The 12,002-nt window shown below is 51.6% G+C and overlaps 1 protein-coding gene across 16 annotated transcripts in view; it reads right to left on the bottom strand.

Moving 5' to 3' along the window:
* The window catches only part of MBNL3 (muscleblind like splicing regulator 3), a 98,916-nt gene extending 87,419 nt beyond the window's left edge, over window positions 1-11,497 (bottom strand). For 7 of the 16 annotated variants that reach the window (XR_013923859.1, XR_013923860.1, XM_080365884.1 and 4 more), the window contains exon 1: window positions 10,195-10,386. Coding sequence is in view for 5 of the 16 variants with exons in the window: in XM_080365884.1 (XP_080222010.1) it covers window positions 10,195-10,371 (177 nt within the window). In the remaining 11 variants the exon portion in view is untranslated. Of the gene's footprint in view, window positions 1-8,632; window positions 8,856-8,901; window positions 9,011-9,949; window positions 10,077-10,194; window positions 10,387-11,476 lie in introns of those variants that run through there. The other 9 variants (XR_013923861.1, XR_013923862.1, XM_080365890.1 and 6 more) reach the window with 5 other exon arrangements.
* Between the last annotated feature and the right edge of the window lie 505 nt (window positions 11,498-12,002).

Here is a 12,002-nt window from a genome sequence, read left to right as displayed (position 1 = left end):
AAAAAAAAAAAAAAAAAAAAAGGAGCATTTGTAGTGTTAATTTAACAAGCATCCTATCTTCCCCCCCCCTTCCTTTTTTTTTTTTTAGGCAACTGCATAACTCTGTAAACAAGTTCTGCACTCCTAATGGCTTTTTTGCCTATCAACAGGCAAGGGGGAAGCCACCTGCACAGCAGCAGTGTTACTCCTGTAGAAGGAACAAGTGTTGCTCAGCCCAGGGCTCTGCTAGGGAAGGGCATCCAACAGCACTGGCCAGCCCAGACACACCACAGCATCAATACGTCGCAGGCACAGGGGACCAACAAAAAGTATCTGTCGCTGGTGACCAAAACTCAATTTTAAATTCAGGTTGGACCTCATTAATGTTTGGACTCAAACTAATGACATTGCTCAGCACTACCCCTCCAGGAATTGAATGGTTTTTACAGCCAGCACCAGCAACCTAAAGATGGAGCACAGTAACAGGAGCAGAGTCAGCCACTGATTTACTTTCAGGAGGAGAAACTTTTTGAAATTTAAAAGTTCCAGAGTTCCAGTTCAGCTGTAGGATCCCTCTCCCCAGACATATCCCACAAGTTTCCTCCTCTCTTTGCATGCACTGAAAGTCATATAAACTAGAAACACACAGGAGGAAGTGGGTGCAGACCCTGCAATATGGATGAATCCTGCAGCATTGTGCAACCAAACGCTCTTCCCACCCAGAAATCACCAGGTACTGTATCACCCAGGTTAGCTCAGCAGGTGGAGATGCTCCAAGACTTCAGGGAGAAACTGCTTCTCACATAAGCTGGCATGCAAAATGGTGTAATTGCCCATCTAAGGGCATCTAGGACACTCTACGGCTGGGCTGAATTTACAACTCCTGGTACCTTCTAGAGGAACAAGACGGGTGGCACTACAGAAAATAAATAAATCTGTTGTTAGACATACCAGAAACTTCCCTGTACCTTATAAACAGATCGCAGGGTCCTGTCAGAAGGATAATCTTCCACCTAACATAGGAGACAGAATTAACTTGCCTTTCAGCAGCAGCAGCCTCATTCCAACCTTGGTATCCGAGCATCAGCTACCAAACGCATCATATTACAACACGGTCACCAGAGCTGAAGAAGTCTCCAACCCAGCTGGCCTCTCCCTTCAGCAAGGCTGATAAAAAAACCTCATGCAGAATCTGCCCCACACGCCCTACTCATCTCCTCAGTCCCAGAAGAAACGTGGCTCACTGCTACTCAACTGACTGCTATGGAGACCCTGAAAATCATAGTAAAGGTGGTCAGTCCCAAGTGAGAGCCACCCAAGCGAGCTGTCCTGGGCAGACTGGTCCAAGGGAGTACACAGAGAAGGCAGGGGAAGAGTGGGAACAACCTGCCCGTGCTTCTGAGCGAGGTGGAGGAGGCTGGTTGCATCCAGAGGCAGCAGGGGAGGCGTCATGTCACTGCAGAAAGGCTGTAGGGAAGGGGCTCGCTGTTCCTCCTGCAGGACAACAGCACACTCTGGTTGGCCTTATTTACGTGACCTGTAGTGTAATTCCTCAAGCACCACATGAAAGGTGCTGCTGCATTAGCCAGACCATGCCTAGGAGCTTGAGGCACAACAAACGCTAGCTTGTTACAAAGGCTAAGCTTAATGAAGGACACCAAGGTTGTCACGCCGAGTGCTTCACCAGGTAATTAGTCAAGTCGAATTCACGGGTGGTGGCCCTGGTTTGAGGAACAAGCCGAGGACCTAGGAGGGAGACATTCATGGATCCAGGAGTGAAGCGCAAAGGCAAGTTGGTGACACCAGTGCCAAACCTGGACAGTCTGTCCAAGGACACAGAGGCACTACACAAGACACCTCTGCGCTCTGGCTTCCATGGTCAGATCAATGCCAGCATCTGGGGGCTTCAGAGAAAGAAGGACGGACCACCTGTAACCCTATTGATGGCTCCATGCTACTGTTTCTTTTTTGTACCTCAAAAATAACTTTACTGAAATGTATCTGAAAATGCAATACTAGCCCCCTGGGCCAGCATAGCTCATTACTATTTATTTCAAAACATTCAGACTATATTTAAAAAGGATCCCACTGATACCTGGTATGGCTATAAAAAGATCTATCCAACCTGACTTGCCAGCTGTAGACAGGGTAGGAGATCCTACAGCCAAGCGGCTTGATTAAAAAGAGTGAACAGCACTGATGGAAGAGTTTTGATCAGATTTGGGTGAGAGAAACCCAACGCCCTTTTGCTGCCCAGCCCAGTCAGGGAAGAGCCCAAAGCACCCAATCCTCTCTTCTCCATCCGTTTTGTATCTTATAGCCTGGGGTAACACTTTGCATGCTGTGGACTAACCCAGCACTCTGGAGAACAACTCCCAGCAGCAGCCCGGCAGCCAGCCACTGCAATGCTCTTTTGCAGGAGCTGGTTTTCCTTGTAAAGGTTTCCCCATCAGCAAGCCGGGGATGTTTGGCAGCTCACCATTCCAGCCTTTAGGACCGCTTTTACAACCGGTCCATCAACCCACACGCGTCCCTCCCGGCGTCACAGCCCTGCACTGCACAACCACCACCCCTCTGCCCTGCAGTCCCAGGACCTTCCATCAAAAGATTACCAAACACTTCACACACATTAATGAGTTAAGTCCCAGCATCCCAATTAACTCCAGCAGCATTATATCCTCATGACCAAGGAACAGAGTAGCAGGCTGAGGTGTCCCCATCTCACCATGAGCCTGCCAAGGAGCCAGCCATGGCAGCCAGACCTGCTGGCTCCCTCCCTCTGCTCAGCTACAGACCTGTAAGCTATTTCAAAGGCTCTTTCCAAAATAGAAAGATTAAAAAAAAAAACCCAAAAAACCCAACCCTTTCTGTTTTCCTTGAAAAGCAGGTCTATGCAGCAAAAAAGGTACTAATAAAGGTTTCACCATCCAAATTAAAAGTCAAATGCAGCAGTAAAGAGTCCCTGAAATACAAGACGCACATTGTGCATGGTGTGAAATTTATTGCTGCCTTACAGAATGAAGCCAAACATCTTAATATGGAAAAACACCGCTACTTTTGACCCAAACAGATTGGGAACAGGAAGTAAAAACAAATCACCCAGCTGCGGCCTCCCCACGCTACCAGCAGTGCAGAAACCAGCGTTTCCTGCCCGTGCTCGCCCTGGCCAGCGGCCGCCCGGGTCTGCACAATGTTTGCCCAGAGGCCAATCCCACCAAAACCAGTCAGGGTTTGTTATTAAAGCTCTTGCAGGCAAGATCAGGCCTTTATCGAAGGGGAATCAGCTGGGGAGAGCCAGGGAAGCAGGGACTGCAGGAATCGCCCTAAATGCTGCATCCATTTGCAAACCGTACAGGTCCAGGCTCCCCTGGGAGGGGATTCCCCTTCTTCTGGTGGCTCTCTCGATTTTCACCAGCCAAATTCCTGACTCAGGACAGACGTATTTCAGGAGTTAATTTTGGTTTTACTGCATCATCACCAGCAAACCCTGAGAAATTAAGTCAAGCCTCAATTGGCTCAAAACATAATTGCATTTCTCTTAAATAATAGCTTTGCGTTACTTTGGTTTTTGTTGGGCTGGTTGGTTTTTTTTTTTGAGCTTGTGCATATTACATCCTAATTATATTTTCAAGCTTTCATTTGCAGCTACAGGAATAACCTAGAAAGACATACAGATGAGCTAATTTTCAAATCATCACTCAAGTAAGAAGCTGGAGCTTTAAAAAAAAGTGACAGGTAGACCAAGGGACCTGTAAGAAAAAAAGAAACACAAGAAAACAACAGTCCGGCATCTCTTTTGTGAAGGCCAGTAACTCATTGCCAACAAGAACAGCTTTAAGACTTTAGCAGAGCAAAGACTGACTATCACACACGTAATGCAACAGAAAATGTTGTTTACACAAACACTACACACGAACAGTAGCTCAGAACCTGATATTTTGATGAAAACTCTGCTTTCAGAAAAATCTTATAAGCATCACATTTACTAGCTCAAGCAGATTTTCCTTCCAAGATTTTAATAGATTACAGGCCAGGTGTAGAATACTTCATAAAGCAGAATAAGATATCTGACTTGCGTGATTTTTGTTAAGAAATAATAGCAGCCAGCAAATTACAGCCATTAGTGCAACACTGTCTTCACAGCAGATTTATGCCAGCATTACTGAAAGCAGAATTTTACCCAACAACACTTCTGGGCAATACAGACATCTGCAGAACCAAGGGAAAAAAGCAAATAAACACGCAAAACCACACATTTTGTGCATTACCACCCAAGGCTTTTACAAGGACAGGTGTTTTGTGCCACCGTTCTGCAAGAAAGTACTTGGAGCATGCTCCAGAGTACACTCTCCTGCACACAGCGACCTCCAGTCTTACCTCATATTCTTTTAAATCCCTCAGTTTCATGCTCCTAAATGCTGCTTTGGTGGAGGGCTCGTGCTGCGAGGAAGGAAACTCCCCCTGAACCCATTAATTGTGCTGCATCAAATCCTCCCTCTGCCCCAGCACCAAAAAAATAAAAAAATCCAAGTTGGTCACACCAAGGAAAGAACAATAAGTGGGAGCTCGAAAAGGCAGAAGTGCCGCCAAAAAATCGGAGCTCTTTCTCAAAAAAAAAAAAAGGCCCTCCCTTAGGAAGCCTGCCAGTCAAACCCGATCACGAGGCTGTTTTCCGAGGGTGAATAGAGTTCTTATTGACACAGCTTATGTCTGCCGCATGCAGCCCTCCGCAAGGCTTTCAAGAGCAGATCCGATTACACAGACACATTCTCTCTGATTTTATGCATTCAGAAGCCCTCAGACATAAAATACCCAGCTCCGAAGGCCACCGTTCTTTTTTTCCACTCGCTACCGGCCTATGTGATTTTACCAAAAAAGAAAAAAAAAAACAACCACAACAACAAAAAAAAGGCAAGCCAACAGCTCCTGGCACCTTTACTTGGGCTGCAGAGGACCTCACCCTTGCTGAGCAGGGCCATGTAATTCGGAGGCCAAGCCACAGATTTGCTCTGTGTGAGTAATACAAGACAACTCATTCCCATGGTGGGTACTTAGCATCAGGAGTGGAGAAGGGAAAAAATAAATATCTGCTGACACCATTTAAAATGAGGGAAGATAACATCGCTCTGGGTAGACAATCCTTCCTGGAAGATGGCACGGGAAAAGGGGAGGTCACACACCTTTTAAAAGAGCAACACGCACCGCCACAGCTTAGCAGGCAAGAGATGCCCAACTGCAAAAGCAACACAAGCACAAATTCAGGTAAACAGCCTATCCAGGAGCAGCAATTTGCGTACACATGGGAACCCAGAGAAAAACTAAAAAGGTCCATCTATACCATTTTTATGCTTAGGGGGCACAATGAGGAACTCCTTTGCAGGAGCAGACACACATACAAAGTCTGGGGTATCTGTGATGCTGCACTGAAGCAGAGAACAGAGAATTACAAAATATTTTGTTATTATAAATGCTACAGCTTCAAGACTGTGCTTCAGCAAGAGAGACAAGTCTTTGCTTAAATCATGTAACAAATTAGGACCTGAGCGTTGCCCCAGAGAAGGATGCATGCACTACCCAGAGGTCTGGACTACACCAATTAAAAAGAAACTCACAAAAAAAGAGCTAACAAGCAAACCAGTGCATTGCACGAGTAACTGGTTCTCTTATCACCTAGAAGGGAATGCCTCCTGTATCAACTCATCCACACTGAATTGAAACTTCTCACTGAAACACTGCATATAGCAAACACTGCAAATAAGCAAGCTTGAGCTTCAGAGCTTTTAAGGGATTTTAAGAGCAAACACACACTGTTCAATAAAGACATCCTCTCCCCCCTACTTCCAGGCTGTGATCACTCCCCAGCCAAATGTTTCTATCATGTTGCAAAAGATTTTTCTCACATTTTTCCTGCTGGGTGGTTGGAGGCTGGACCTGGGTAACCCACGTACAAGATGCCATGTCTGTCTGTGGTGGCAGTTCTTCTTTGGTTGGACATTTTGCACTGTTTTCAAAGCACAGCAAGAGAGCCACAGCTCCTATGACTACCTTTGGAAACCGAGATCTAAGCAAACTCTGCTCTTCAGTGCACAGCCTCGCTCTCAATGAGCCGCCTCGTGTTTCTAGTACCCATTTTAGTTTCCACATGTGACTTCTAGCATGTTCATGGTCAGAAAAGCCTGCTCCTATGAAGCTGCGTACTCTTTCCCAACACATCTGAGTCACACAATGGTTTGCTTCACTGCCAAAGCCAAGCTCTCACCACCGGCACAGCAGGGGTATCACCAAATCCAGACTGGATTCATCATCATCACCTGTGCCACATTAGCCACAAAGAAAATCTTCATTTGCTTTCAGGCTCCTGACTAAGCTGCAGGCACTGGCGAATAGGAAAGCAGTGGTTGATTTGTGTATGAAGAAAGACCCATTTGCAAGACTCTAGCAATGCAATTTTGCTGTCAGTTTAACACGACATAACCCAGTGCTGCTAATAAAAGCAACAGTCCAGCCTCATCCTGTCCTGCCTGTGGACCCCAGGTACTTGCGCCAACAACCGTTTCTGTTGCCACATGGACCAAGCAAACCAAGGAAGCAGGGATGGCTAAAATAAGTATCGCTTTCCTTCTTGCTATTCTTTAATATTCTTCTTAATCCACAAGGATGGCGAAGAGACTGGAGGAAAGGGCTGGAAGCAGGACCACTTCTTCCACCACAGCACCAGCTTCACAACTGATTTGCAAACTATGCTGCAGAAGGTAAGAAAGCAGTTTTTAAGTCCTGCTTTGAGATTCCCTCAAATGTGCAGAACAGCCTCTCAAAACCTCACTTCTGATGGCAGCACAAGTGCAAAACTCTAACATCCATGTATTCATCTTGCTAAGATGGGGCAAACCCAGGAGAAAACTTCTAGGTCTGTAAAAATCTAATAACAACACTTGGGCCTCATGCCTGCCATTCCCCCACAGAGAAGGAGGCGGCAGAGCAAGCCACCACTGCTCGAGAAGTGGAACTGGGCATGAAAACTGCTAGAAAAACCTCTGTGTGGATGCAACACCCCAACACCTCAGACTGACAACTGCCCGGTATCCCTACTTGCCAATAACCTTCCTGCAGTACGTGGGCCAGCACCGGGAGAGAGGAACGGCAACCCCAGACCAGCTCCCTCTTTCTCCATGGGGATCCCTCATGCCCCTGCGGCAGCGGGAAGGACGTGGCACCCTGACTTCTGGCCTGGCCAGATGCCACAGGAGGCTGAACAGCACAAGAGGTTACAGCACCGAGGGGCTAATTTCCTTAACGACCACCAGCTCTGCTTTGGGCCCCTGCCAGTCTATCCCAAAGCGCCTGGAGGATAGCAGCAGGCCTGCAGGCACACAGCCGTACACACAGGCTGAACCAGGCACATACGCAAACCACAGCTGCTTCTGGGAAGGCTGACTGCGCCTGACAGCAGACTGCACCTTCTCCTGCTGTAAGCACATCCCGTAACACCTAGAAGCTTCTGCACAGGCCATTGTCTTTCAAAGAGAAACACTCTAACACTGAAATAGCTCTCAAACTTTTCTGGGCCATCACTATTTTAAAATGACTTCATTTAAATATGTACCATGTCTATATATATACACATGCACACACCAAGGGAAATTAGCATTCGTGAGAAGGGCTGGTGCCCACACATCGTAACTCTGCACAGCCTCCCAGGTCTGCCTGTGCATGACTGTACCACCACAGCTCCGCACTAGTACAACCCTACAGCAAACCAGAGCTGCTCGAGAGCCCCACGAGGATCCTGCCCCACTGGCAGGAGCACTGGAAAGACCACAGCCTATGGGCTCTCCACCAGACCCCTTGCTAACACACATCTTTTCTTGGGGTATAGAGAGTGGTGGGGGCAGGGGAGTTTTAAGACCAAATTACAGCGTCCTTTAAATGATTCAGCTCTGCACAAGGCCAAACCCCCAAGTCCCTCCCTTCAGAAGTTCCCCCCCTGCCCCCACCACAGCCGAGATGCATGATTTGGACCTTCACTAGTAAATAAAAGCTCCAAGCAGCACGACTGTGCCACATAAGGCGTTTCTCTAACCTGGAGAGCAGCACCATTGCAGCCTCAACGTACTACCTTAACAGCAAAATACCCGCAAGGAGGACCCATAGGGGGAAAACATCTCTGCAACCCCATGGAAGCTGCTGTACGGAAACTTTTAACTGCATTACTTCTGCTTCTGCATAATTTCAGAACAACTAGCTTAATTCAGACTGCTCCAACTCAGACACTCCATAGTTTCAACACGGCATATACGCTATTACCTCGCTCTAATTACAGGATCACGTTACGTGTCCAACAACTGCTGCAATTTAGTCTTGCCTGATACACCCCAGCTCAAAATTGCTCATCCCACCTCTCACTCCCATACTTTTTGGCATCCTTTGAATAAAGGCAGGAATACCTAGCAACACTTCAGCACCTGACACACACGCACCCCAAGCCCCAAAAAGGTAAAGTCGTTATTCCCTTGTGGTAACGAAGACAAGGACTTTCACCGGTGCAGAACAAACTACTTTTAGGCAGACAGCATGGATACGACACTACTGCTCACGCACTTGTCTGTGCAAACGTATTACAGGATTACTGCTAATAACCACCGCTGCGCAATACCATGAATTTGCACGTCGTTACCCCCGAGCCAGGTGTTGATTTCGCACGGAGGCTATCCGCGCAAGAAAGGAGTTTTCAGAGAAGCAAAATCTGCAGGATCAGGCCCTCGGAGTTTCACTACTTCAAAGGCAGGGGACGTTCCTTTACAGCAGCGCACGCCTTGCCTTTGAGCTCCAAACTGCATCCGCAGCCACCGCTGCCACGACCGGGGCAAGGTTTTTCCTCCCCGCCCGAGCCGAGTGCTAACAGGTCTCTTGCTTGCGTCTCACCTCGCCACCACCTCATGCTCTGCCAGGGAATATTTTGTTCCCCGAGCGGACGAGCCGTCCGGCCATCGCTCCACGATGATTCAGCAAGGGGGTGGCTCCCCGTCGGAAGGCACACCTACTGCGAACTGTCATACCACGGGGCTGGGTGAAAATGGGAGAACTTGCTCTATCTATCATGGCTGCACTTTCCGAAATGCGTAGACCTGGCCTGGTAGGGTCGAGGGGGGCAAAGGGGGGGCAGGGGGGAATCCATCCGCAGGCACACGGAGATAATACAAGGAAATATCTCGAGGCTTTTAACTACGGCACAGTAAACGAGGGGGAAAAAAAATAAAAAAATAAAAAAAGAGAGAAGCCACACACTTTCGGAGCCAGCATCAACTTCGCCAGGCTGTGTTCTTTGTTTCTAGGCAGACTCCAGTGCGGTGGCAAGAATGAACAAATGCGCATGTCTTCATAAGAGTCCAAAAAAAAAAAAAAAAAAAAGGAAAAAAAATCCCCCTTCCCCTCCGGCCCCTCTCTCCCCGCTGTAGCGGCAGGGGACCGCTCCGCTCCGCATAGTTTGCGCTGCTTTTTCAGAAGTAAAAGTCCGCTCCCACCCTGCTCCGAGCAGGCATTTCGCTACGCTACGAGGCGGCGATGGGTAAGACGGCGCCTGGCACACTTTCGGCTGCAAAAATTAGTTTTGGCGCGGGATTTTTTAGTCTTTTCTTTCCTTTTTTTTTTTCTTCCCCCTGGTTGTTTTGAAATGAACGAAAGCACGCCGCAGCAGCGCCCGGCGCCGCGGTAGCCCCCCTCCGCGGGCGCCCCGGGGCCGGCCACAGACAAAGGAGCGCTGCGCCGGCACCCCCGGGCCAGCCCGCCGCCGCTCCCGGGACAGCCGCCAGCGGCCGCCGCGCCCCGGCCGCGGGACGAGCCCCCGCCGCCGCCACAGACGCGCCCGCGTCCCCGCCGACCCCCCCTTCCCCAGGGCGCGCCAGACCCGTCCCCGGGCGCCCCGCGGCTCGGCGGGGGCAGCCGGTGCCCCGCGGGCCGGGCCCGGCCTTACCTCAGCGGCGGCGCTAGCAGGCAGCGGGCGGCCGCACCGTGCCACGCGCGGCGGCACGGGGCGAGCCACGGGGGCCGGTTTAGCGCGGGGGCCGGCTGCGCGCCGCCATTTTAACGCCTCCCGCCCGCCCTCCGCCCCCCCACCCCCTCCTCCTTCCCCGCGGCTGGCGGCCACGCGCGGCGTGGAAATGCCACTCGGCGGCGCCCCCCCCCACACGCCCCCCTTCGCCCCGCCGACGCCGTTACATTGACGCAGCGGCTCCCGGTCGCCGAGCCCGCCGTGGCGGAGCTAGCAGGGCAGCAGCAGCCGCCGCCGTCGTGGCCCCTCCGCCGCCTCCCGCCGCCGGGCGCACATGGTACGCTCCGGGGCCGCGCCGCGCCCCGCCGGCCGCGCGCGCCGCCGCGCCGCCTGGCTGCTGCCATGGCAACCGGCCGGCCGCGCCGAGCAGGCCCGGCCCGACCCGGCGCCCGCCCGCCCCGCCGGGCCCCGCGCACCGGCCCACCCGTGCGGCGGCCGGCCCCGGGGGGCTCCGGGCCGGTGCTGCCCCGCCGGACTCCCGGGCGGCTTCTCTCGCGGCTGCGGGGTTACGCTGCCGCCCCCCGCTTGCGCCGGCGTGACACGGGCACCGGGCCCGGCACCGCACCCCTTCCCGGCCGCTGGACCCACCGCCACCGCCGCACCCCCCCACCGAGTCCCCGCTGTCCCCAAAGCCACCGTCACTTGTGCCTGCTGTGCCCCTCCTGTCGCCAAAGCCACCATCACATCCCCCCGCTGCACCCCCACTGTCCCCAAAGCCACCATCACACACCCCCGCTGTCTCCAAAGCCACCATCACATCCCCCTGCCGTGTCCCCACTGTCCCCAAAGCCACCATCACATCCCCCCGCTGTGTCCCCACTGTTCCCAAAGCCACCATCACATCCCCCTGCCGTGTCCCCACTGTCCCCAAAGCCACCATCACACACCCCCACTGTCCCCAAAGCCACCATCACATCCCCCTGCTGTGTCCCCGCTGTTCCCAAAGCCACCATCACATCCCCCTGCTGTCCCCAAAGCCACCACCACATCCCTCTGCTGTCCCCAAAGCCACCATCACACCCCCATGCTGTGTCCCCACTGTCCCCAAAGCCGTCATCACATCCCCCTGCTGTCCCCAAAGCCACCACCACATCCCTCTGCTGTGTCCCCCTGTCCCCAAAGCCACCACCACATCCCTCTGCTGTCCCCAAAGCCACCATCACATCCCCCCACTGTCCCCAAAGCCACCATCACATCTTCCCACTGTCTCCCCACTGTCGCCAAAGCCACCACCACATCCCACCCAGCACGCACCCTTATCTCCAAAGTCATCACTGTACCTCTTGCTGAAGGGTGGTGTCCCCTCTGTCCTCCAAGAAACTATCACATCCCCCCAGGCACATCTCATCTGTCCTCAAAGCCACCATCAACATGCCCTCGCTGGGTCGCCTTGTCCCCAAAGCGACTGTCCCTCCCCCCCCGCCCCCACCCGGGCTTGGCCACCCTTACCTGGGTAGTGGCACAGCTCTTCCACGCTGCAGCGCTCAGTTTCACTCCTGTTTTGCAACAGAAAATTGCGTACGCCAGGACAGTCGCGAGGGAAAACAGGCGCAATGTGAAGCAGATGAGAGAGTAAATCATAAAGCCATCGTACATGTTCTGCATACTGCAAACGAGGAGCTAATTTCCTGGCAGCCGTCTTCAGGATGCTTCAAGTCAGTCTTCACCCATGTGGCCCTCACAGACTTTGGCTGCAAGCAACCCCAGCCATTTCTGACTTCAGCACCTAATTCCTGCAAATATAGGTATTTTAATGACGCATTTTGTTAGGGTGAGCTGAAAACAACCGGCAGCTACTGAGTCGCTGAAGAAAACAAAGTCAATCACTTTTTTTAGAAAAAAAAAAAATAATCAGCATTTTATGGGTTTGGCGGCATTTGCTACATTTTCTCAAGCATGAGCTCAACCAGAAGCAGACGAGGTTGTTTATTGCACACAAGAGTGGCCCTCCCTGACAGCAGCACTAATGGAAATG

This window comes from Falco punctatus (genome assembly GCF_963210335.1).
Source record: "Falco punctatus genome assembly, chromosome: 15".
Lineage (NCBI taxonomy): Eukaryota > Metazoa > Chordata > Aves > Falconiformes > Falconidae > Falco > Falco punctatus.
Note: the sequence above shows the minus strand (reverse complement) of the source record. Positions and strands in the feature narration are given on the sequence as shown.